The 27,384-nt window shown below is 45.1% G+C and overlaps 1 protein-coding gene across 1 annotated transcript; it reads right to left on the bottom strand.

Annotated features, from left to right (window-relative positions):
• Window positions 1–2,704: 2,704 nt before the first annotated feature.
• On the bottom strand, window positions 2,705–27,036 carry PSMD11 (proteasome 26S subunit, non-ATPase 11). The gene is made up of 14 exons (XM_027862114.1): window positions 26,844–27,036; window positions 24,755–24,856; window positions 20,268–20,392; window positions 14,670–14,741; window positions 14,134–14,191; window positions 11,571–11,765; window positions 10,206–10,350; window positions 9,078–9,138; window positions 7,180–7,242; window positions 5,661–5,786; window positions 4,893–4,928; window positions 4,607–4,658; window positions 3,102–3,244; window positions 2,705–2,977 (listed from the first exon to the last, which is right to left on the bottom strand). The coding sequence occupies exons 1-13, from the start codon at window positions 27,019–27,021 to the stop codon at window positions 3,102–3,104; spliced, it is 1,356 nt and encodes a 451-aa protein (XP_027717915.1). The 5' UTR covers window positions 27,022–27,036; the 3' UTR covers window positions 2,705–2,977.
• Between the last annotated feature and the right edge of the window lie 348 nt (window positions 27,037–27,384).

The following is a 27,384-nucleotide window of genomic DNA, read 5'->3' as shown; positions in this document are numbered from 1 at the left end:
TGTGTGTGTGTGTGTGTGTGTGTGTGTGTGTGTGTGTGTGTGTGTGTCTGTGTGTGTGTGTCTGTGTGTGTGTGTGTGAGAGATTAGGAAAAGTAACAAGAGTCACAATGCAGCCAGAAATCTCTGGACCAAAGACCCCACAGCAGAATGCTCTGGCTGTCCTGCTTTTCTCTTCCCTATCCTAAGAGCCCAGCACAGCAAGATCTCCGAGGCTCATCTCCATGAATCAGGGAAGAATGAAGCCCTTCACCATCCTTCATGCCCCTTAGCCCTCCCTACCTGGCCAGTAAAGGCAAGCAAGAGCAAACCAGTCTTTGTTCCTAATGGGATCCTAGGGCGACATCTAGTGGTTCTTTTAAGCAACACATCACGAAACTACCACGTGTATCCAGGGGACCACATGGCTTGGCTGTTTTGGCCTCCTTGTCCCCTAAAGGCAACCACGTGCATCTTCTTTGCCTGACCTTCACAATGAGCCCCTGGACTACAGGTGAGTCTGGCCTCAGCCTTCTCCTGTAGGCCCCAAAGGAACAGGGCTTGTTGAGCCGGATACAAAAGCTTCAGTTGCTTCCCAACTCCCTTAAAGGTCAAACATGGGGGAGGAAAGTGATGAACAAAGAATGAGGAAAGCTAGGGGCTTGACACGGGGATAGGGGAACTTAAGACTAGCCTATAAGATACCTGATACTCTGTATTTGTGAAAATTAACTGACCTGACATCCTACATCCACCCCACCAGGTCCATTTAGAGTATTTCCAAAAAAAAAAAAAAAAAAAGTGAATGGAGTTACACAAGAATATTTGACGCATGATTATTTCCCATTTAAAATGTTTCTAACATGCAATTACATATCGAAAATGCTTTTTGACATGTGCCAATTTTTCAGTATGAAAACAGGCTTAATTTCCTCCATTTTGCCCCAAAATTTCCCCAACCACACCCACCCTCACCTCCAAAGTGCCCAGTACCTCAGAACTCAGATTTCTGTATTCTATCAAGCCCTATCAAGTCCTATCAAGAGTGTTCTGTGGCTAACCCAGGTTGGGAAATATTGCTTTACAGGATTCTCAAGATGCAAAGATTGCTTACCATCCTGGAAATCCTGGATTTCAGTTTAGAAGCTACTCCCCACACCCCAGTTTGGGCTGAATATCTCACCATGAACCCTTCCTATTAACAGAAAAAACCTATCTCTTTCTAATCAGAATAATGCCAAGGACCCAAGATTCCCATCCAGACACCCAGGGGTGTCAGGGATTCAGAATGCCCAGAAGGCACTCTGGGTTTCCAACACTCAAGAAATGACGCTGGTTGAAAAAAAAATTCTTTTTATTGGAACTCATCTGAACATCAGATATACCTGGTGTTGGTTAGCAAGAACCGTTTGTACATTTGATATTGATGGTGCCAAAACCAAAACAGTGACTGGACATGATAGGGACTGGTAAGGAAAGGGCAGGGGTGATGTTAAGAACAAAAAGAAATGATTCGGAAAGGGGGAGGAGGGCAGGGAATGACAGGAAGATGGAGAAAGGAATGTAGCCAGTCAGAGATTAAGTGAAGATGCAAAACTGGGTACAACAAAATCCTTTTACAAAATATAAATTTATTAAGAAAATCTGGGTGAGAAAAAGGGCCAGAAAGTAGGAGAAAGAGAAGGAAAGAGAGAGAGAGGGAAAGAAGGAGAGAGGAGGAGGAGAGGGGGAGGCAGAAGAGATGAAAAGAGATTAGACCAGAGAGAGAAAATGGGCACAGGTAAGAAAGATGAGAGGAAGAATAAGAGAATTCAGCACAACAAAGATGCAGAAGCTTACACTGCCCAAATGGCATTAAAACCTTGCTGAGTAATCTCATCATAAAACAAAACATGCTGGAATACAGTGCTCCGCCTCCCACCAATTTTGATTTTTTAGAGGTAAATAAATAAGCTCCCTGGGAGGGTGACATGAGGTCATTTGAAACCCCACCCCCACTCCACCCCCCCAAATGGTTACAAAAGAAAAAGAAAAGCCCTAAAGACACCCCCACAGTCTCATTTCCAATGTTCATTGTTTTAAAAAAGGAATAAATCCATTTGACAGCAGGAGAAAGGGGAGTAGAAGACATGGAGAGAAGCTGGTCGATTTCAGAACAGCCTCTCTCCTCCACGCGGAGACTGCCAGGGGAAGGAGAGGAGGAGACATCTGACAGCCTCCACTACTGACTGGGGTTTGGGGTACGCCAGGGGCAAAGGGGGCCGTTAAAACACTGAAGTCTAGTCTAGTTTTCTGTTCGAGTTTTAAAAAGAGTAAGAGCCACATGCACAGCAGGCCCCAGGGGTCTGGAGGGCCTGCAATGATCCCTTGAGTGGCCGTGATGGAGGTCGGCTCCAGGCCCCACAAACTGGAGCTGCCAGGCCCTTCAGGCCAGGGTGCTGGAGCCACGTTCTTGGGAGACCAAGCGGAGGGGGGGAGCACAGCAGGGGAAAGAACACTGAGATGCCTCATTTCCAATAGAAAAGAAAAGAGCAGTCTACACACACCGTCGTTTGTTTTGGTTCAGTACAAACAGAATATAAAGTTGGCTGCTTTGGACGGTCAGCAAATATCCAATTGACAAGAAGAGAGAGAGACAGCCCGGCGGATGGAGCCTGTACCCTGGTGGTCGGCCATGATGCCCGCCTTCGTGGCCCTCTCCCAGGAGGCAGAGAGCACAGCTATTAGGTAGTGTAAGCCTTTTTCTTTTTATTTAGAATAACCTCTTTTTTTTCTTTTTTTTTTTTTAAACAATATTCCCCACTCCCAAGTTGGGCCAGTAAAGATTACATGGAAACTGGCACACCTATCGGCTGGAATACAGATGCACCGAATGAGGAAATTTAAAAACTTTCCGAGCGAAAAGTAGAACAAAAAGAAAAAAAAATCTCCTAGCATTTTCCCCAAAGGTTTCACTCTCCTGCCACACACACTCTCCAAACGACAGCTACCAAATCCAACTCTGCAAGAGAAGACAGAGCAGTGTCAATCGGGGAAGCCGCAGGGGCACAAGGAGGAGGCATTTCGTCTTGACAGGCAGAAGACAGCACACTGTCGCTCGCCCTGGTCCCGGAGCCTGCACTCACCTAGGTCAGTTTCTTGGCTTTGTTGTAGAGTGAATCCACTACTTTACTCATATTCTGAATCGTCTCCAGAGCGGCTTCGTACGTTTTATCTACTGGAGGTTCATCAAAAATAATCAGGACTCCCTCCCCCTGGTCCAGGATCCCTGCAGGAAAGAGACAACAAGGGCATCTACCGTAAGAAGAAGGTCCATCATGGGGAATTTGCAACATTATCAGATTAATTACCTCTACTTTCTCCAGAAATGGGGAGAGAAACACACACACACACACATGTATCCCCTTCACACTGGCCTTCCTGATGAATTTACTAATCAAGCACACACACACACATTCAGAGTCTCACGAAATTAGTAAAAAATGAGAGTACCGAGTCAAAGACTACAGTCTATTCAAAACAATGCTGAAGCTAACCGTGGCCTTGGCAAAAAAACCTGTGGGACCCTGTGCTCAGAGATCACACCACAAACCCTCCTCTTCGCTGAATCTTTACTGATCTACAAACTAACCTGACCCATTCTTGAATGTTCAGGTTGTAAAACATCTTAGGACTGTACACTTACTGGCCACTCCTACTTCTCTCATATCTTTTCTCCACAAAAGACTGGACACCAGCACTTGCCACTCTTTACGGACTGTGTCTCTGATTGCACTGGTACAGGGAATTCCCCTTCTCAATGCAGGTCAGCACCTTTGCTATCACATATAATCTCCAGGGAGCCTGGAAGTGACTAGCCCAGAGTCACACAGCCCACGCAGCTCAGAGTCTGGACTTGAACCCAGCTCTTCCTGGCTTTAAGGCCAGCCCTCTCCTAGGCCAGGCTGCCTCACCAAGGACTGCAGGTGATGCTGGGGCACATTAATGGAGGGGCTGAAGCTAGGGCTCTGGCTTTTTATGCCAAATTCCTCTTCAACTTAGGCAGCTAAAACTGTAACCCTCCACCTCAGAAATCTCCCCAATCTCCATGCAGTTTATAATGACTTCCCTGCCTTAAGACCAATATTGCCTTGAACCTTTCTTGTCAATACTCAAGAAGACAAGGCCTCCCCACCAGAGAGCCAAAGAGAACATAAGATGCTGGGGGTGTGTGTGTGGGGGGGGGGGGGGGGAATCCAACATTCGATACACCACAACTGTTGCTACTCAGGGGAGGCTGAGGCATATATACCTCTCAAAAAGCACAGGGAACACTTGCTAAGTAGTAATAGCCCCTACCTTGCAAGGTTGTTGTGAGGACCAAATGAAGTAACATTATATAAAGAAAGTGCTTTTGAAACTTTGAAGCACTTTATAAATGTTAGCTGCTATTATTCTTATGAGAAGTGCCCTAGCCTCGTTTCTAAGTAGCAACAGTCCTCAAGTGAGGACCACAGGCTGGGCTGCAGGGCCCCAGGGCAAGGTAGGGCCCAGACACAGAGAGGAACAACCTGGAAACTGACAGATCACAACATGTTCCCTTCTACTCCTTCCCATCCCCTTTCCCCCAACTAACTGTTCACTCACTCACCATGAAATTTCTTGTCAAGAATCATCTGTGACAGTTTCCTTTCCACGTCGGCCTAAAATCGAAGCACAGAATTAAGGAGACGAGTCTCCAGACACTAACCAGATAGCCCAGGTTTGTATATGAGAACTAATGGAAAGGGCCAAAGCCAACTCCAGGCCTCAGCATCAGGACAGAGAAGCTGCCTCCTTCTAAGGAAGGACCAAGCAGGCACAAATGGCACATTCCCCTCTCACTCCCCAGCCCCTCTCCCACAGGGCTTCAGAAGGACTCCACATAACTAACTTACCTTAGAGAGTTTGATGAGACTGGATATATGTTCAATCTAAAAGGAAAGGCAAAGGCAGCAACAGTTAAGAAGAAATGTGTGCCTTCAACCAAAACAAGGCAGGAAAGGGGGATGGAGGAAGAAACTGGACAGCACTGATTCAGTATATCTCTCTACAGCTCTATTTTTTTCATCTTCCAAGAACACTACAGAATTGTATTGTCCTAGGACTGTTCTAGGCCCACTCAGGGCTCCCTTACCTTCTGGGCTGCGACTGACTGACTAAAGGGGAGAGGAGCCCCCAGACAAGTAAAACTATCCTCACTTCAGAACAAGGAGAGGAAGGCCTTGGGCACCGCAATTGTTCATGTGCAGGGGTTCGCCCTCACACTGTACGGCAAGTGCTAACCAAAAGGTAGCAATGAAGACTATAGCTCTTAAGAAACCAGGACATCACGCCCCAAACACTCAAACATCCAGCCAGCCAGGGCGTCACGTCTAACTGAGTCCTCAGAAGCCTCTCTATCTCTCTGCAGCCGTCTGACCTCACATCACCCTTTCCCATCCTCTTCTTCTTCAAGTGATACAGTCAGTGACTTCCCTTAGCCATCAGAGTCCCTTCAGAAGGTAAGCCAATCAGGACAAGCCCAAGAGCTCTCATCAGTGGCTCAGTGAGTCTGTGAGCCCTGGCAGCTGCTGGAGGCTGAGAGCTATCCAGGCCTGCCCTCCATGCCAGCCTTCCACCCACCCCGGCCCCTCAGCTGCCTGCTGCCCTTAGGAGAGTTTTACCTGGACTCTGGAAAAGGGTTCAATCACGCGGATCAGATTCTGTTCCAATAAGTTATCATACAACTTAGCCAGGTGAGTGTTGATAATAGGGTCATCCCGGAGTTCTACCCGGTAATCTGTCAGTGCCTAAGGAGAAATGCAGCAACAAAGAATGGCAAAGATCATCACCACCTGCGGGTCCCGTGGGGTGTGAAGTGGCCTCTGAGTAGTCCAAAGACAATGACCGTGGGGGACAGTCCTTCAGAAATGCGAGGTGCAGGCCTCCCAACAAATTCTCTTGTACTGGTGTATATACTTAGCGTGGACATGATGTCTCCCCACTCCGACAGAATGTAAGCCCCCTGAGGGCAAGGATTGGTTCGTTTTTGTCTTTCTATTCCCAGGACACAGCACAGTGCCTAGCAAATAGTAAGCGCTTAAATCAAAGTGAAATGAGCTCATGGGTCTCAGCCAACTTTTCAAGGCCAGTAACTGCAGTTCCTTATGACATGGGAAGCTCGTGTACATAATACCACCTTATGTGGATAGGGCTAAGCGTCTGAGCCTGACTGCCCTGGCACAAAGAACTCCAAAGAGAGGAAAGATCCTCCACCAATGCAGGTGAGCCAGCCCCTCCCTGGAGCACTAGCAGTCAGGTGACTGTCCAGGGTCACACAGCCAGTGCTCCAGGGTGTGGGATCTGGAAACCAGGCCCTTCTGGCTCAGAGGCTGCCTCTCTACGCTGTGCTATGGAATGTGTATACGGATGCACTGGAGTTCATTCTGAGGCTCACAGCTTCTTTCTGCCTATGTTCAAATATCAACATTTCTTCTTTTATCCATACAAGGAATGGGCCAAGCACTTTCTGGAGGTAAGAGATTTAACAAGGGGCCACATGAGGTGATGAAGATAATTACTGAGGCCAAAGGAAACAGAGCAGGAAGGCTTAGCTTATGCCTGAGACATTCTTTACTTCAACAGATTTTTCACAGCAAAGCTTAGTTTCTTCTAAGAAAAATATTTTGAGCATTTATTATTTAGAAAAAAATGCAAATTACTTCCACTTAAATCATTAATTGCTCTGGGCAAGAGAAATTTTAAATTCTGGATTTAAGAAAACGTATTGGCATCATAATGGTGCCTCCCAGGTTTCTTTCAGGATAGCAAACCTAGAGGCGGATGCCAATTGATGCATAATTATCAAATGACAGTCTGACTTTCTTTTCTGCTGCAATCTTTCAAGTCCATTTTTTTTGTTTTTCAGTCATGTTCGACTCTTCATGACCCCATGTAGTTTTCTTGGCAAAGATGGTAGAGTAGTTTTGCCATTTCCTTCTCCAGCCCATTTTATGGATGAAGGAATGGAGGCAAACAGGGTTAAATCACTTGCCCAGGGGTCACACAGCTAGTAGGGATCTGAGGTAGGATTTGAACTCAGCTCCTCCTGACTCCAAGGCCAGCACTCTATCGACTGTGCCACCTAGCTGTTCAAGTCCATGCCCATCTCTTAACCCAGTCTGGTACTACCCATGAGCTCACCTTTTCAAAGTCTGCCAGCGATCGATTCTTGCTAGCCTGAGCCACACATTTTAATGCTTCTGTCTGCAAACAAGAAGGAAAGAGCCAAGGTGATCTTTTTGCACACTCACACACTCATCCAAACACAAATCTCTTGTGTTTTCCCCTTCTGTTCTTTTTGGCAGTGTGATTTCCATACAAATTTTGACTACAAAGACAGAACATTCAATCTGGCTTTCTTCACCTGCATAATAAGAGAAACTTGACACTGACCTCAGCATAATTAAGAACACAAATGACAGGCCCACTAGTTTCCCATGATCAACGGTCTTGGGAGACTTATGAATGAATAGACAGAGCTAAAAATAGGAACAATTCTTTTAGCAGAGTTAGCAGTTTATTTGCCAATCAACCAAAGACCATCCCCAGGGACTGAGAGGTCAGGCTGCTCCCCAAAGATTGTCCTTATTCTACATGTGCCTTCTAGATTTACACCACATATACTCTTGGAGACAGAGTGAATTCTGGGTTTGGTCCAGAGCCAGGAACATTACTGGTGCTACCCTACTTGCTAGACAAGGTACTGGGAGGCTGACTTAGGGTGAGCTGTCACAACTAAGAAATCCACTATGAACAAGGTCCAGTGCTAAAAAGTGAATATTTATGTTACCTGTAACACCATAACATTCTTATTCTAGGAAGTCTTAAAGGCTGTTAGGTGTTAAAGGCAACCACCTACCCACCCATAAGGCAAGTCAGAAAGTATTTATTCTCAGTGGAAAGCTCATACACAAGAAAGGGGAAGTTACTTTTCATGAAAAGGTTAAAAATGACTCTTAAATTTTTTGCCCTGAAGCCCCTGACCCGCCAAGAAGCTCACTCTATCAATCTTTGCCCATCTCTTCTGAGTGTGGGTGTGTGTATGAGAGGAGAAAGGGAGAGAAGGAGAGCTAGAGAAACCGAAGAGGACATGCCCGGTCCATTACACTGAATCTCTGTGGTTTACTGCCGATAAATAGTAAGTGTGGTGAGGCTTTCACCACTATAATAAAGAGTGTGGTTGTGGCTGACATTGGAAGCGCCTCTCAAAGTCAAGTCGATTAAGGTTCTATGTGGAGAAGAGGGAAGGTTCTTTCTGATGGTATCGTCGCTTCCCTAGAGAGCTAAGTGTTCCCTACGACAGATCACCTTCAGCTGTCCCAGTTGTCTTTGGAACCCAAAAGGACAGAAAGGCTCGCTCAAATCAAAGGAGATGGAAGTAGGGGGATGGGGAGGCGCAGAAGCAGACCAGAGAGCACAATTTTAACAGAAACCGGGATGTCACCTTTCAAGAGAATGATTCATCCCTACTCCAGCATTAAGCTACTTTAACCAAGAGCATGTGTCCCCCCTCTTTTTTTAACCACACCCAGCAAAAAGGTACAGACTAAGTTGTACCAACAGCTCCCCGAGTGGCGCCGGCAGCAGCATTATTTCTAGGGGGATGCAACACACAGTAATCCTAATGCACCGAGTCATGGGATCAAGGCAGCATCAGTGAGGACTCTGCAGCATGCTGGATCACTCTGGGGTCACCCACAATTTAACAGGCTGAACACAGAGATACTACGACCAGGCCATCCGGGCTAAAGGCTAGAGTCGGGTAACGGTGACCAGCCTGGCCTGGGGCCAATGTTCATCTTACATGTGCCTGTTTCAAGACCCCAGTGCTTACTCGCACTTACAATCACAACAGACTCTGGACAAGAATTGAAGAGAAAGTCATAATGACTTGAGATTGGTGGGGAAGGAAAGAGTTGCTGGGGGAATAAGAGAACACAGCACCAACCACATTTTTCAGCCTTCCCAACCGAGTACGCAGTTAGTTGAGCTCCGAGCCTCGGAGGGGGCTCACCAAGAACACAAAATGTCTTTCCTACCTGCCTCCCTGCGTACCGCAGTGCAAGCTTCCCGCTCACTAAGGCTTGGACATCTTCTGGCCTAGAGGAAAAAAAGAGACACCTTTTAGTGGGTCACTTGCCTGTCGATCCTATCTGAACCGGGGTTCTCCCTGAGCCCTAGATGCAAGACTAGACTCCAGAACAGAGCCAGCCCTAGACTCTCAATCCAACTTGTTCATTACATATGCAAATAAGCCCCTAGATTTTTATGACGACTTCTCACTGCACTGTTACAAAGACAGAAGCTTTGGAAAAAACAAAAGTAAGATACAGGTCAAATCCGATTACATCAAAATCCCTATAAAATGAAGTGTTTAGTCCCAAATGATATTTCAACGTTAAAAAAAAAAATTTAAATTTCAGTACAGCAAAACATTTGGGTAGTCTCTTGGAACTGTTCAGTAACATTATTTAACCAGCTATCATACTTTATTCTCTATTACATATTCTCCTTATCTCCATTTCAAGTGGTGTGAGCCCACAACTTTTGGAAAACAACCCAACTGAGCTGGGCCCAGACCAGTATTACAGAATTCAGAGCTCAAATGGTCCCTGGAGATCATCTACACCAGACATTTTCAGAGTGTGGTCTGAAGACCTCTAAACCCAAGACCCTTTCAGGGAGTCCATGAGGTCAAAACTATTTTCATAATACAAAGACACTTAATTTCTAATATGGTAAATATCTATAGATATCTCACATAAACAAAACTCTTTTGGGGGAGGATCCTCAATAATTTTTACCAGTGTAAAGGAATCCTGAGATCACAAAGTTTGATCTAGACCAGCCCCTCTCATTTTACTTAGGAGGAACCCATGGCTCAGAGTAGGGGAGAATGAGTGCTTGAACTCAAGCCATTGGACTCAATCTTCAGTGCTGTCCCTTACCCAATGCTCAGCTGCCTCTTAGGGCAAGGCATCCACCATGTGAGAAAAACTTCGCAGAATGGGTTTAGGTAACAGCTTTGGACACCTACCACTAGGCAGGCATGGACTAAGCAAAAATAGAAGCTGCTGAGGGCATGTTAACCCTGTTTCTCTTGCCCTGCCCTCCCCCCCATTCCCTCTTGCAGCCCCTTCCCATGTCCCTTCAGTTCAGGCACCTACGTGTTGAGCATGATTTTGCAAAGCAGCATGTACTTCAGTGCTGTGATGGCCTTGGGGCTGTCAATGGAGTCATAGCCTTCAAATGCCTCATAGAAATAAGAGTACGCTGTTTTCCAGTCCTTCTCTTCTGCTGCATGGATGATACCTAGGCACAAAAGGGGGATTCAAATCACAAGGAGTTCACTCAGCTTCTCCCTGGTATCCTGCAATGAAAACTACATCAGCTGGACAAACTGTTACTGCCTCACCCTCACTGCCAAGGACTAGAAAAGAGAGGTCTAAAAAGAAGTCATATAGAAAAAAAGTTGGTAAATTTTAAACATTGAGTCAAATTTAGTTAAAAATGTAGAATATGACTTCCAGAACCAGTAAACATGACTTTTTTCAAGTCACTGATAAATATGGTGCAAAGTGGAGAGAAATTATAGGCCCACTGTAACCCTTGGTTAGCTTTAAGTGTCTCTGATGATTTTTTTTTTTTATTTTACTCTACAGACAAGGTTAGACAACTGGATGACTGACACAACACCAATGCTAACCCAGCAAGGTGACACCACTGGTACATGACATCCACAGGTGATCTGCTCAAGCAGGGCCAGACGCCTCCAGGGGGTCATGACAGGCCAACAGCAGGGCTGTGCTCATGCCACCACCCACCCAGGATCTCTGAGCACTGCCCCACTCCTCTAATCCGGCTGTTGCTCCAGGCTAATGACCACCATCTTGAGTCCTTCGGTTTAGTACTAACAAGGTGTCAGGCCTTAGGTGTGCACTGGGCAAAAGGCATCCTTCAGAAGGCCTCCAAATGATCATTAATCTGAGTTTAATGATCCTGGGATAGAGATGCTACTATTCCAGTAAGTAAACAAGGAATTAAAAATGAGAGAGATTAGGAATTTGTTTTAATCTTGGATGAGTCAAAAATTGAACCAAAGCCAGAATTCTGGGATCCGCCTTCTAATTTCTTCCTCTGAACGTCAAGTCCTTGGCTAATCACTTATGAGCACTGATCCCACGTTGGTCAGGTAAGAGAAGGTGTCAGGTGCCTGGAAGCAGGTAGTTAGGAAGGGGGTTTTCTGGTATGTTCCAAATGCAGGAAGTGTTTAATGTTTGGTTTTTTTTCCCTACTTGAACTGAATTGTGAAGTGCCAGTGATCCTCAAATAACAGTCACATCAAATAGTCCCTTTTTCTCCACCTTCCACAAAGACTAATACCCCTGAATAGTAAAACAAAGTCAGAGAACAAGGCAGGACAGTAAAGAGTTCATTTTGTCCACCATGGAAAGAGGGAGAACACATCAAAAAGAGCTGCATCATTGAAAATCCAAGACAATGGTTCCCCCAGGTAGGTAAGACGCTGTTACCTGATTGCATGTCCAAGGTAGCCTGCAACTTAGGAGGGCAGTAGATGGCATTTGCTGTGGTTCGAGCAGACGTTAAGGCAGCTCGCGCTTTGGGAAGATTGCTCAGGGCATGGTATGTTTTACTCTCCAAGAGCTGCACTTCTACCAGAAGAGCCTTGTCATCCATCTTCTTTAACTCTCTCAGCAACTGAGAACCTAGCAGGTAAAAGATGCATAACCCCTCTATTAGATTCCTTTCATGCCATCACATGTTAAGTACTGATTAAGTGCTGCCCTCTTCCTCCCAAAGAAATTTCTCCTTTAGGCACAGGCCCCTAAGGAGTAGAGGATCCAAATACCAAAGGTTCCACACCCCCACCCTTCATTATTGTTGGGGTCACTACTCTAGGCCTTCTCTACTTCTCCCCTAGCCCCCAGAAAGCTCATTAGGAAAACCTCAACATCCTTCAAAACCGAAGGGCCCTGGAACTCCACCTCATCACCTTCCTCAGCTTTTCAGCCAGGAGGGTGGGGCTGTGGCCTCCCGGCCTCCGTTTAATGAGGGGGCTGAGCTCAGAGCATCTCTCACCTGACAGCACTTCTCTACCAGGCCCCTTTTAAATCCCTATGTCTCCTCAGCTCATGGCCTAGCACATAGTAGGCACTTAATAAATGTTTAGTGATTGCATACTTAGTACACGCATGGCAGTGCCCTCAGGGCTACAGGGAAAACAAAACAGATTAAGATGAGGTCTTGCCTGTACCTCAAAGCAGAGGTATTAGGTCTATAACCAAGAAGAGCTATATAAGGAGATTTTTAGCTGAGATGAAGGATTCGGTTCTTAATGTACCTGCACTCTCTGGAGCACTCTGCATTTTCTAAAGATAACATGAACTCACAAACAGGTCCATCCTAGGACTTAAAGATAGCAGGAATGCCCACATCTAAAGACCAGGGCCCCCTTACCTCACCTGTCACCTGACCTCACCTGTCTAGCTTTCTCAGAGTACATGAGAAAATAAGTGGACTCAAAGGCTGAGGAGAGACGGAGCTTCTCCAGGTATTTGGTGTCCCTCCAAAGGAACCTTCCTCTCCATCTAAAACAAGGGAACCGAATCCCAACAGGCAAATCTGAGGCCTGAAACCTTTTGGCATGCATAGCTATGGAAGTAACAATTAGTTAAGAAGAAAGAAGCATGTGATGTACATGGAAACACCAACGAGGTAACACAGTGGAAACTGTACTGGACTTGAAAATAGGAATGGCCAAGATAAAAATCTTGCTTCAAACACTTACTAGCTGTTTGATTCTGGACAAGTCACTTAAGCTTTCTCAGCCTGTTTCCTCATCTGTTGAAAAGGGACAATGGCACCTACCTCACCGGGTTGTTGTGAGGATCAAATGAAAAAATGTAAGTAAAGTGCTTTGCAAACCTGAACGTAGTAGCCGTGAGCCTACAACACCGGGGCGAGGGATGGCAAGGACTCCATGGTCTGCCATGAAATCAGGAGTCACCAGGAGCCTCCCTGAGTCGCAGTTTGCTGGTTCTCCAGATGGTAAACAGTAAATCACTTTACATGACACTGCCTGGCCAAAGTGTCTGTTTGCTCTAATTCTCCATCAGTTAACCAGGCCATCAGTGATAACTAGGCCATACTGACACAGAAAACAAGGAGACATCACAACCAGTCTTTTCTCCCCACACTCACATAAGCTCTCTAGCTACCCAGCTCCTCTGGTTCACTTTCCCTGACCATCATTCAAACTAACTGTAAACCCACAAATATAATTCCTTCCAGAACAACTACTCCCATCTGACTTTGCAAGAAGCCACTGAATTGTGGAAAGCATTCTTTTCTATCTGGATTATAAGATCACAGCTCTAGAGCCGAAAAGGCTCTGGAAGGCCATTTCATCCAACCGCTCACTTCACAGCTGAGGAGCCCAATGCTCAGGGAAGTTATGAGGTGACTTGCTCAAGGTTATACAAACTATAAATGGCAGGGTATGATTCAAACCTGGGCCATCTGATCTCAAACCCAACAATCTCTCCACTGCCATCACCACTGCCTCCCCGGTGAGAAGTCGCACACCTCAAACAGCCCAGAACCATGAGCATGTAATGCTGAGGCTCAGAGTGCGTGAAGGCTCCGTGGATTCAGCAGTAACTGACTGCACAAGGAAGGAAGGGACTCCACGTGAAGCAATGAGCAAAGATTCGCTTAACCCTGTCCTCATCAACTTGTCGGTTTCCCATCCCCAGCTAGGTGGAACTTTTTAAAAACAAATGTGAAAAAAGATATTGTTATTACAATCCCTAGCACAGCACTTACAATTTTAGACTCAGAGATGATGATAATGTGCAAATTAAAGATTTAGTAAAAAAAAATCAGTAAAATTCAGTTTTTACAATAGAATCATCCTTGCTTCTCTAAATTTGGATTAATTAGGATGTTTATCATTGAGATCCCTAAATTAAGAAGGTTAAGGCAAGGGGGTCTCTTCAAACCTTCCGGAAGGGTTACTACACGTTGAGCTTTGAACTATCATGAAGTCCTATTGCTTTCTACAAGATCACTTACCCAACTGTAATGCTTCTTGGTACCTCTTGGTATCAAAGTACAACGACACCAGCCTCGCCTGGAAAATAAAAATGTGACCGATATGAGGGAGGGAAAAGCTGGAGAAAGGAATCAGAGATTAAGAGTCACCGAACTGCTAATGATGAGTACGTAATTCCTGCTGGTGATACTAATTCCAACCTGAGAAGCGATACGATCAACAGCAGCAAATCAGAATGTACAGGATGGCTAACTGACTGATGAGGCCACTAGAGTACTACCAAATCTAGGCCCAATAGTGAATCTCCTTCAATACTGGAATTGGACTTCTAGAACTTCTAAGGAGGAAAGGCAAAATCTTCCTTTATCAGGCTAATTCCAAGAGCCTTGCCTAATCAGGTTAATCATTCAGGCACTTCTCACAATGAAGCATCCTGATACAATCTACAACTCTGCCAAATAAAGGAGATCTGGGTAGTAAAAAGGTACGTTTCCTTTGGTTATTCAAGGAAGATATGAGCTACCTGAGGCCTATGTCTCATCCGCTAGGCACATACCTCCAGAGCCTGACGTAAGAATGTCCTCTTCTCAGATTTGGCCCACTCAATGCACTCTAAGCATAGCTCCACCTACAGTGGGAAGAGAAAATACATACAATCATCCTAAATCCTTCCAGCCCTGTCATAGAGTACCGACTTGTAACACTAGTTTGAGGGGCAGGACTAAATACCAACACTACACACTGTTATGTGCCTTCTCATCTTGGTCCCAGATTTTTGCTACATTCCAAGCTGTGTAACAAGCTGTGTTACAATGGGGCCTTACTATGTTGTTTTTGTTTTCTAAATATTAAAAGTCCTTTTGGTTAAATAGTAGTCTTCTGGGAAATGGACAGCTCCAGCAGCACACCATTCACTTGGCCTCCCCCTACTGCTGAGGTCCTTTTGGCAAGATCAGTAGGAAGAGTCTTGAGGTAGTTCTGAAGACCTTCCCAGAATTAGCAAGTCACTAGAAATTTGCAATGAATACCTAAAGTAACAATGTTCTCCTCCAAATGTCCACACACTGTGAGAGTCAAGAGCAGACAGCCACAGTTCCAACATAAATGCTTTTGTTTCTAACAGCTGCTTCTAAGACTCAAAAAGCCCAGCTGGGCAATTTCCCTTTCAGATTCTGGACAGAACAACTAGCCAATTCATGGGCACTCTTGTGGACATATCAAACTTAGCTGATTATTAAATACATTGAACAAAATTTCTAGTAAGCTTACAACCAAAAAAGATTTTCCAAGTTTTATTTAAGTCATCTGCATTTCCTGTTGCATCAATTACCTAGGCAAAAAAGGGACCTTGCAAAAGAAGGAACACTGAGGCAATGTTGGAGGGTAAGTAATTTTTAACCAATATCTAAGAAGCAGATAAGTGATCTAAATTTTGACATTTAAAGAACTGCAGCTGAACCTATAGGAATACAGACATAGGAAAGACAATACTCAGTATGCAGAATGAGCTTTAGGACCATAGGAAGAAAACAGAGGTCCTTGGATCTTACCATAAACACAGAGACTCTTAAACTGCAGAAAGAAACAGGACCAAAAACAAAGGGCCAATGGTTTTGCTGCTGGCCCTATTGTTACCATTAACTTTTTCAAATTTATTCCAGCACCAAGAACAAAAAACGTTCATCACTTCGGTTCTGTATAGTGTATCACGACTCCTAACTGGGAACCATCATTATAGATCCAGACATATAGAGAGGAAGGAACTCAGCAGAGAGCCTAGCCTTATCCAATAAAAATTTCTCATTATATTAAGTGATTCCAGAAGAACCACTAGAAGGAGAGAAACTCTAAAAAAATATGTTCTTGTTCCATCAGCCTGCTTATTGGCCATTAGGTCACAGACAAAAGACTAAACTTAGCAAATAACAGTGACAGTTTAAAAGTATTCAATACCACAGTACTGTCCCAGCAAGATGAAATCAATCAAACAGTTATAGGTCTTTATCAGGGATCCCTGTTGGCCATTGCCTTAAAGTGATAAATGCTTGAAGAATTTTTCAGAAGCTGCACAACTCTGAATTTCTAAAATCATCACCCCAAAAAACTACCAAAATGGAAAGTGTATTGATTCAGCAAACCTAAGTTACACTCCCACTCCTCCCCTCAGACAAGGGGAGATCAACATATACACAGAGACTCCCTCAAACCCCCCTAATCTCCCAATTCCTCAGCTTACTCATTTCCCGTGACCTGCTCCTCCCCCCACCTCCGCTACACAAAAAGATGTCCAGTGAGACCCTTGATCACCCATAAGCGGCCCCCTTTCACATTCATGAACTCTGAAATCCTTTTATCTCCTCATCATCTGTTGTCATTCCACTTATCCCTCTGCCGAGCAACTCCTAACTTCTCTTCATCCTCCAGTCATTCAACCTCCAATCCCTTCACTTCTTAGTTCTTTCCCAAGCCATCACACCTACACTGTCCTCTCCCAATGCTGACTCTTTGGTGACCCAGTTCAATTCTCTTAAACCCCTGGCCCCATGATCTTACTGAAGATCTTGCCCTGCCAAACCCTGAACTTGGATTACTCCCACCACCACCCAGTCTTTGCTCATGAACTCACATGCTACCCAATGAAGCCGGAGAAAATTAGGAAATTGTGCTGAGTATGTCCAGTATGTATTTGTTACATGATATCAACTGAACCCTCACTGCCGCAAGGCAATCTTCTTATATGTCCCTAATCAAATCACTTTCTCTCTTCCAAACCTTTTCATCCCTCCTCAAACTTCCATAGCTCCCACACATACTCTCAGCTGAAAACCTTCTCTCATAGCTCAATGGAAAAACTGAGACCCTTAGGTTCTCCCCTCCTCCTCCTCCTCAGCTCACATCACTCAGATGCCACTACCTCCTCTTTCACCCCCATCTCACATGACGACTGAGTGATGCATACACATGTGATTCCATTCATCCATCTTCTCAAGATTACTCCTCTAATCTTTAATCTGTTCCTGTCTACTGCTTACAAGTATGCCCATATCTCCCCCAGCCCATCCAAAAAGAAAATAAATTCTCATTTGATCCATCTATCCCCACTGACTATCATCCCATGTATCTCCTTCCTTTTGCAGCTAAACTCCTTGAGAAGACCATCTATAAGAGGTGCCTGTCACTCTCTTAACTCTGCAATCTGGCTTCCAACTTCATAATTCAACGGTAACTGGTCTTTCCAAAGTCCCTAATGAACTCTTAATTTTTCACTCTAATGGCATTTTCTCCATCTTCATCCTTCTTCTCTGGAGCCCTTGACAAAGCTCATCATTCTCTTCTCTTGGATCCTTCTCTGCTCTCTCCTCCTATCTATCTGACTGCTCTTCCTCAGTCTCCTTTTGCTGGATCTTCAGCCAGATTGCACCCACTAATGGTGGATGTCCCCCAAATCTCTGTCCTGGACCTTCTCCACCTATACTATTTCACATAATGATCTTATAAGCTCCTATGGATTCAATTGTCATCTCCATGCAGATGATTCTCACTGACATCTAGTATTACATTTCCACCTGCCTATCAAACATCCTGAACTTCGATCTCATAGACATATTAAACTTACCATGTGCAAAACAACTGATATTCTTTCCCCTAAACCAGGGGTAGGGAACCTGCCACCTCAAGGCCACATGTGGCCTTGCAGGTCCTTGGATATGGCCACCCAAAGTCTGACTAGGTTTTATGGTTTGATTGAGTCCAAGTTTTACAGAACAAATCCTTTCATTAAGGGGATTTGTTCTGTGAAGTTTAGATTCAGTCAAAGGGCCACACTTGAGGACCTTGAGGGTCACATGTGGCTTCGAGGCTGCAGGGTCCTCACCCCTGCCCTAAATCCTCTCTTCTTCCTAATTTCCCTATTAATATCAAGAGAACAGCCATTCTCCCGATCATTAAGGTTCACAACCTAAGTGTTTGTCATCCTCAACTCTTCTTTCTCTCTCACCCCATTCCTATATCCAAACAGCTGCCAAATCCTAACAATGCCACCTTCCCAATATTTCTTGTATGTGCCCCCTTGTCTCCTCTGACATTGTTATTACCCTGGTACAGGCCCTCATCACCTCACACACAGACTGTCAAAACAGCCTGCTGGTTGGTCTGCCAGCCGTAAGTCTCTCCCCACTCCAGTGGTCATTTAGCTGTCAAACTGATCTTCCTAAAGCACAAGTCTGACTCGGTTACTTTTCCATTTAATAAACTCCAATGGCTCCCTACCACCTTCAAGATCAAAAACAAACTTCTCCTTTACAACCTGGGCCCTTACTCCCTTTTGTTTTCTCACACCTCACATCCCTCTGCATACTCTCTGCTCAGGCTGGCCTCCCTGTTTCTCACACATGATATTCCTTCATCTCCCACCTCCAAGCATTTTCACAGACTGTCCTCCATGCCTGGAATGCACTCCCTCCTCATCTCCACCTCCTGGCATCCTTCAAGTTTCACCTCAGGTCTCACCTTCTGCAAAAAGTTTTTCCCAGTCTTTACTCTTTGTGCCTTCCCTCTGAGACTACAACCAATTTACCCTGTATATATCTTGTCTGTAGTTGTTTAGATTTTTTTTTCTCCATTAGATTGTGAGCTCCTTGAGGGCAGGGACTGGTTTTTGCCATTCTTTGTATCCCTAGTGCTTCATACAGCGCCTGGCACACAGTAGGTGCTTAATAAATGCCTGCTGGCTGACTAAATAAATGAATGAATGCATTTCACAGGAAAAGACCACGTTATAACTCAGGTAAGAAATTTCCCTCCAAAACTGGCATGAGAGGAAGTCTTACAGCTCATTCAACAAATGCCACCCCTTCCAATGAGTCAGCTCAATGCTAAGAAGAGAATGTCAAAGATTCTAAGGAGAGACTTAGCAATGGCAAAAACCCTCACATCAGTTTCTGTAATTCTGCTGTGCAGAGTTCCAAATTAACATTGCATTTATCAGTCTGTCAGCCTATGGTAAGTTCTGATATTCCAAATAAATGATACCACTTAATTAATGAAAAGAGATTAGAAGTCAATGAGAATATGATTACTTCTAACATCGCTATTTTTATTTGAAATTAAACATATTTTAATGCCAACGTCCAAAAAACAAACATCTAAGAGAATATGTAAATGAATTAACTTATTACACAATATGGCCCTGCCAAAAACAATGTAATTGAATTTGGCAATCAATTATTCCAGAATTAATTTTTTCTGAGTACCTGACACATTAACTAGACTTCAGAGATGTCACAATAAGAAATCAGATATTTTTAAAAAGTCGGGGGCTCAAGATGAGACCTCGATAGCTCAAAGCTTTCTACAAATCTTCCACCACTGACAGCACAGAGCTATGGCCCTATAAAACGATGTGACTTTTCCTTTCTCTCCTATACCACAGAGGTATAATTCCAATTATTTAAACAACCCAGGACCACTAGTCAGCTCCACCTCCACAAGGGACCCCAACAGCACCAGCTCTACAAAAAGAAACCAGTGCCAAAATTAATCCACAACTGTCTGCAGCATGATTTTCACTTTGTAACTTCGTATTTTTTCACTTCCTTCTCTTCAAAATGAAAAAAAAAAATGGCAGTCAACTTTGGAAAAGTCTGAAAACAAGATCACCGACCCCCAAAAGTCTAATTTCATTACAGCCTTTGGTCTAATTTCATGGACAAGAATGGCCTAGTCACGCCTATGCAGATGCACACAGAAAGATGCTTGATCCCTAATAAAAGGCAGAGCCAAGGTGTGAAATGTTCCAAAAAGATACAATTCAAGAGTTAATTAGTGTTCCCAAGTAGCTTTGTGACAGATGATGAAAGGTACTACAGAAGCAGAAAACACTACAAAGGCACAGCAAAATACAATACCTCAAAGACAAGAATCTGGTTTTGACCCTGATGTAATGAGGATTCTAGGGACCACTGGCAATCTCCACTTACAAAGCCAAGCATGGAACAGACCCAAAGGATCAAATACCCTGTAACAAAGGGAAACTGATGTGATCAGGCCCGAGTCCGCCCTTCCGGCTGTCCCTTCTGTAACAGCACCAGACTTGAAGCAAACAGTTTCAACCAAACTGGCTCTCCCTTTATTCCCTGCAATCAATGTGACTCACCTCCTGCCCTGTGGCTGCTTCCATGTCAAGGAAGAGGTCCAGCAGGGATCGGACCAGACGAGCCGCCTTCGCCTTGCTGATGGAGTTCAAGAAGGGTCGCACGTACTTCAGGAGTCCCCCAAGCTCTGCAGATAAGGCAAATCAGAAAAGAGAAAACTGTCAGTCACTCAGGATGTAATGCAAATATGAAGCAGTCTTGAGGACGTGATTTCTCCACGTTTTTTCTTCCAGATCTCACCTTAGGGAGGTTCTGTCACCTTCCCACAACCTTGAAATGAAACGTTCTAGTGCAGAGGAAGGAAGGAGCTAAGCAGTTGGCTTGCCATTTCTAAGTCTCCCACTTTTATTAGGTAGTGTTCTTCAGTTATAGCCCACCTTATTGTAGCAAGGATCAGTTTTTCAGGTTGGGCTGGACGTCAGCCCCTATGATCCTTTCCACATCCGAAATTCCATGATTACCTTCCTCTTTTAGGAATACCACTACTCTCCCTGGTTATCTTCTTGCTTGTCAACCTTTAAAGAGCTATGACATCCTTTCAAAACTTCATAATTAAACTGTTGAACATAAGCCTTTCAAAAATAATGATCAGTATTATCAAAGTTACAAAGGAAAGTTTTTCTTTAAAAAAAAATAGGTCATGGAGCACCTAGGTGGCACAGTGGATACAGCACTGGCCCTGAAGTCAAGAGGACCTGAGTTCAACTCTGGCCTCAGACCAAAACACTTGGCACTTACTAGCTGTGTGACCCTGGGCAAGTCATTTAAACCCAAATGCCTAAAAAAAAAAAAAAGTCAAAGCAAGAATTTTGCTTGTAAAAAGTATGAAACTTTGAAAATGATTCAGCTAAAACTCCCGGGAATAATGGTCTTTCATTTCAGAGAGACCTCCAAGAATTTACAGAAATCAAGAGCAAAATCTTCTTGATCCAGAAGATTCAGAGATCAAATGATGAGTCTTCAATTTAATGTTTCCTGTTTCCTCTCCTCAAATCAAGAAAAAGCTTACCCTTCCACAGTTCAGGGACATGTTCTATTCTTACCACTAGGTCCTTGGGGTCCTCATTAGCCAAGACTTAAATAGTTAGCATATGCTAGCTATTTAAGTATTGTATTAGTAGTGTATCACAATTACATATTGTATTGTACTTTATTAGACACTACAGAGACTTTGCAAAGAAGGGACGAGACTCTGATTTTTCCAAGTGCCCAACCCGCTCTGCTCTCAGTAAGATCTGCCTCCTTAACAGTCCCCTCAGAACCCCCTCTCACTACTGCTTTCATGCTTTTGGTCACAACACTCCTCCCACCTGAAATTCTAATGACCTCTGGGCCACTTCTTGACCCTCAAGACCTGCCTCAGTTCCTACCTCCCCTGAAGTCTTCCTTGATGACCACCCTAAACACCTCCTTTTGCTAATTTCTATTTTGGTTATTTATTGTCTGCACCACACAACTGAGTGCTTTATTACAGAGTAGCCCACTCCTAGAACTGGAAAGGAACTCAAAAGCAAAACAGTCCAGCCTTTCACCCAACATAGAAATCTCTTTCCTGACAGTCAGCCTCTGTCTGAATATTTTCAGGGATTGGGAATTCACTAGAGTGGCTTCTCATTTCAATGCTAGACAGTCTTAATTGTTAGAAGGTTCTTTACATTGAACCAAAAATTTGCCTCCTTATAACTTCGATACAATTTGTCCAGTTTTCCCTTAAGAACAAATTGCTGCATTCTTCCATGTGACTGACCTTCAAGTATTGGAAGGCAGTTATGAAGTTTTCCCCTCACACCTCCTCTATGCCCGATTACAGTTCCTTCAACCCCTTCCTCATATGACAATTTTCCACACCTCTCTAACTATATTGGCCACCACTCTCCAGACTCTCCGGTTTCTTAATGGCCCACTTGCCAGTATAATACTCAGAAGGGGATACAACGCTCCAGATGTCTGACCAGCACAGAGTACAGGGGAACTAAAACCTCCCTTGAGCTAAATTTCTTTTCACACACCTAAAATGTCTATTCATATACCCCAAAACTACACTGCCATTTTTTAGCAGCCAGCTTACACTGCTGGCTCCTATTAAGCCTATGGTTAACCGAACTCTGCCCACCCCCCCATGTCTTTTCCACACAAACTACTAAATAGTCTTTTCCATACTGACTGAATTATCTTAAACCTAAATGTAGGGCTTAAAATTAAATCGGGATAAATGTAATCTTGTTTGATTCTACCAACATTCCAGTCTAAGAAGGTTTAGATTGCCTTCATCTGCCATATAGCTCTCTCTCCCAACTTTCTATTAGAAGTAATACAGTGCTGACAGAGGAATCAAGAATAAGTTGGGTCAGAATCGTGCCTCTGACCCCAGCTATGTGACCAGAGTCAATTCTCTTGACATTCCTCAGCCTGGTTCTTCATCTGTAAAACAGTACAGCATCCACCTCACTAGGGTGTTGTCAGGGACAAATGAGCTAATAAGGTCAGCAACCTTGGTTTAGTACCTCTCAACCCTTTTGAGCCATGTTCCTTTTTCTATTCCCGAGCAACAGAAATGATACCTAACTTTTCAAAAATATACTTCCCTGAAGCCAAGGGTACATGTCCTTCCATGTTCCCTTCCTCTGAAACACTGACCTCCAAAATGGCCTGGTTACTTTCTCCCAAGGTTCCTGTCACTCACTTCCAGATCACCAAACTCTGTTGGTCAGAATTAAATCCAAAGTAGCTGCTTTCCTCATCACTTCTACCTTCTCGGACAAAGCTGCTAGTATGTAAAGCTGATACATAAAATACTGCCTTGTTCACCGATGGATTCACAAATGCATCTGGTCTCCCAAAATAGACTCAAATATCTTTGTAGGCATGGGATGTGTCACATTATGTGTACCTCATATATAGTAGGCACACAGGATTTCATAAGTACCTGATGAATTACTGATAGAAAAGATATGGTTCCTATCTTCAAAGAGTTGAGAATAAAAAGAAACAAGATAGAATCTATCTAGCTGTACACACATCAATGAAATAAGACTCCTAACTTTGTTAGGGGCATGAGAGTATACACCAATATTCACTAGACTATGACCACAGAAACAGCCAACTTCCTAGCAACCCTTATTCTTTCACCCTTCCCAACTCCACAGGTCTTAAGTGTCAGTGATAGTGGGTGGGATGGATGAGAGAACAGAAGGGACAAAAAATTTTAAGAATCAGTTACAATCTTTTTCATGGAAAAGTATTTGACAATGGTATGTCTCATACCATTAATTCTTCATTATTCAGGTTTACGGATGGGAGTAAATCAAACCAGATAAACCAAAAGCCTTTTTCACAAAATCATTATTTTAATTATGGTTTAATTCTACAAATCTTAGCACCATTCTTAAAGCTCATAACCAACTAAATGCAAGGAGAAGTGGCTCAAAAGCAGATAGAAGCTGGTCTAGAATTAAAAATGTCTAACAGACAATTCTTATAACTGAAAACTGACTATATAAGCACAATGAAATCACATACAGAATAAGACACAAATTTCACACAAATGCACCCTGTAGATTATTTTGCCATCTAGCCACCAACAGAACTCCATTTGTATGAAGTGAGTTCTGTTCTGATTTGATACATTAAAAGTATCAAAATCAAGGGAATGTGCCAACTTAGGGTATCAACTTCTAAGCATCAAATTAAGATCTGGGCAAATTACTAATCAAGTTACTTTTTCCGCACATTTTTTTAAACTTCCTTTAAAATTAGCAGCACTTACCTGATTTAGCTGTGCTAACGCTGTCTCACTCCACACCAAGAACTGAACAGGACTTTTCAAACTTCAGCCTGAGAAAGTCCATTCCTAAGCAGCAGCAGCACCACTCTCTTAAATCCAGGGCATACCAGGACCAGTGCCTGCAGCATCTCTCAACAACCTAGAATTCTACCTTATACAGCATCTGACAGTCAATGAGCTGACTCCAACTGTAGTTTCAGAGCAGCAACATGCACAGAGCACTGGGTCCCAATGCAGAAGTTTCAGGAAAGCTTTGGCCAACTAGATTCTTACTCATTTTGGACCAGCAAGGATGGTGAGTCACACAGAACTGCAAAGTCCCAACTATTTTACAGGCCAGGTTAAAGGTCCTAAAGCCCATCATACACATACCAAGGTTGTTTGCTGAGATCACTGAGTACTCCTTCAGATCAGCACGTGAAGTCCCAGAATAGTAAAAACATTGGAAAAAAAGTCATGAATCACACCAAAGGCAAAATAGTGACTTGACAGTTATTGTAAGAACTTTGCCCTGAACAAAACTCTGACCTGAGTTTATTGCGTACAGAGTTCCCAAACTTATCTGGGAAAACAGAAAATATCATACAACCACAGAATTGAGTTGTGTATACCTTTCTATGCATCTTCATATGATACATACAATGAGACTGTAAACAATGATTCCTTCCTGAGCCAAGAGAAGGCATTGGAATTTGTCTCACTTACCTGCGGCCTGTCCAGTCTTGGCCAGAAGCGATCCCAGTTCCAGGATGCTCTGCTCTTTGACCTGCACCGCCTCCTCATCATTTTCCTGAATGTCACGTTTCACTAGGAGAAAAATGAAAAACCCTCTTGAAATTCTGAATGAAGACTGAGACCCAACACTCTCAGCAAACTCAGCTTTAGCTCACTTCATCCTTAACTACCTAACAAAATGAGTGAGGTACAAATCAATGTGAAGTAAAACTTAATGAGATGTACTATCCCAGGATTAAGAGAAAATTTTAAAATCACAATGCTAAAATAATGCAAATTCTAAACAAGACTAAAAGATAATTCAGGTCCAATCTATATAATGAAAATAGGTTGGATACAAAGTTTTAACTCTGGAAACCTGTTTAAAAAAAAAAAAAAAAACTTGTCTTGTTTGAAAAGGAAGTCCCTTTTCTCCTCCCCAAATCAGAATGCCAGCTTGTAGCAGCTATCCTTAACCATGGCCGCAGATTTACGTTGGCCAAGGCAGGATAATAAAAAACTATTTCCTACAACATAAAACTGTGAAATATGCCCAGCATAATCACCATCTCAGCAGACACCAAACTATAATCAAAATGCACAAGATACTTAATACTCTAAGGTCAACAAGCCTTAACATAAAAAATGCTGACCAGGTAATAGGGAAGCTAGAGGTTATGTTAAAATACAAGCAGTTCTACCAAGTCATTCGTTAAAAAACAAACCAAACAAAACAAAAACAAGTCAGCCTGTAGAACACTGATCAAGATTCAGTGTTCAATCTGTACAACATTTACTGAAGAGGGTTTTTCTGTAAAAGATTCAGACTGTGCTAAAACAACTTGGTGCTTTCTCCACCGGAGCAGAACAAAAAAGCCCCGCTATTGATAAAAGTACTATTACCAAACTACCAACCAGAGAGTAATTATTACCATTAGTTACCACTGATTTTAGAGGCTACCATGACTTGACAAAACCAAGAGTAAATGCACCATGATGGAGCCGGGAAAAAGTGCAGCTGAGTGTCACTACTGGGTCTCAAGTTTGCCTTCTTCCTAGGACTAGAACCACAGGACCCAGTCTAACTACAGTGTTGTCACTGCAATCCCATCTAAACCACTATGAAGCCCAGGGAAACACAAAGCTCTAAGTACACTCTAGCTCAGTTTCTCCAATGAAGAAAAAATACACCTGAAACTGCGGACCCTACTCCTCCCATACTCTATCAGCTTGAAGACCTTGAAGACGGAAAACTTCTCACAAAAATCAGCTGAGAATGCTCTTGAGTTGGGAGAACCTGGGTTCGAATCCCACCTCTGATGCTTACTACTATGGAACCTTGGGCAAGTCTCGGCCTACGAGAGCCTCAGTTTCCTCTTTGGTCAAATGAGGGAGTGGGTCGGCCTGGTGTTCCGGCTCTAGGGTTCTCCTGGGAGGGGGCATTACGCCGCCCCACCCCTCACTCTTCCCTCCCTCCCTCACCCAGACTGCGGGAGTCGGCCTTGGCCCGGGGCTCGGACCCTGCTCTGCACCCCACGCTAGGCCGGGGCACCCTGGTCCTCGGGCCACGGAAGGTGACCAAGCTAAGCCTCCGCAGTCGCCCGGCTACTTGTTGCACGATTAATCCACATCCTTTGATCTCCGGCACGGGGCAGCCCTCGCGGCGCCCCCAGGGCGCGGGGCACCCGGGGCCCGGCCGGGCTGGAGGACTCGGGGGGCCCCCGGAGCTGCCAAAGTCACGGCGGCCGCGCGCGGGGGGAGGCCCTCGGGAGCGCGCGTACGTCCGTCCGTCCGTCCGCCCGTCCCAGGGTCCGTCCCGCCAGCCGCCTCGGCGGGGCCCCGGGGTGAGTCAGCAGCGGCGGCGGCGCCCCGGCTTCCGTCCGCCCGTCCCTCCGTCCGTCCCTCCCTCTCTCCGGGCAGCGGCGGCGCGGCCTGTGCCCCGGCCCGGCCGAGCCCGGCCCCCTCACACACCGTGAGTCAGCAGCGGCGCCCGGAGCCCCCAGCCCGGCCCCGGCCCCGTCCCCGGCTCGCGCTCCGAGGCGGCAGCGGCGGCGGAGCCGGGCGAGGGCCGGGCGCTTACCGATGGAGTGCAGGATGTCGATGGAGGCCTCCCGGTCGGTGCTGAGCAGGGACTGGGCTCTCTGGAACTCCACCGCCGCCGCCGCCATCTTACCACCTCTCACACCGTCCCCGGCCGCCGCCGCCGCCGCCGGAAACACCAGCGCGGCAGGCCCGCCCCCTGCCTCCCCGAGCATCATGGAAGTTGTAGTCCTTCCGCCGGGTAGGCGCCGGGTCCGGCCGGGAGGCCGTGAGAGAGGAGGGAGGGGAGGAGGGGGGAGGGGAAGGGGGTGGGGCGAGGGACGACGCGAGGAAAGGAGGGAGGGAGGGCACGCGAGTTTGGAAAGAGGGGGAGGGGGAGGCCCTCCGGGGGCGCCAGAGCCAGGGAGGACAGGACTAGCAGGGCTTGGGGGCGGGGCGAGGGACGGCGCGAGGGAGGACGCGAGTTCTGGGAGAGGGGAAGGAGTCGCGAGGGCGAGGGAAGGAGGGCAGAAGCGCCGGGGCGGGGGGACGCGAAGGAGAGAGACGGAAGAAGGAGGCGGGGCGAGGGAAGGAGGGACGGA

This window comes from Vombatus ursinus, unplaced genomic scaffold (assembly GCF_900497805.2).
Source record: "Vombatus ursinus unplaced genomic scaffold, bare-nosed wombat genome assembly UNPS02014768.1, whole genome shotgun sequence".
NCBI classification, from domain to species: Eukaryota; Metazoa; Chordata; class Mammalia; order Diprotodontia; family Vombatidae; genus Vombatus; species Vombatus ursinus.
This window is presented reverse-complemented; position numbering and strand designations above follow the sequence as displayed.

What these genes read in the sequence shown, in the direction of transcription:
- PSMD11 (XM_027862114.1), bottom strand. Translation starts at nt 27,021, where the DNA reads ATGATGCTCGGGGAGGCAGGGGGCGGGCCTGCCGCGCTGGTGTTTCCG. An exon ending in CAAGACTGGACAGGCCGCAG is followed by an intron (nt 20,393 to 24,754) that starts GTAAGTGAGACA and finishes CCTTATCTGCAG; the next exon opens with AGCTTGGGGGACTCCTGAAG. An exon ending in TGCGGTACGCAGGGAGGCAG is followed by an intron (nt 7,243 to 9,077) that starts GTAGGAAAGACA and finishes TCTTGTTTGCAG; the next exon opens with ACAGAAGCATTAAAATGTGT.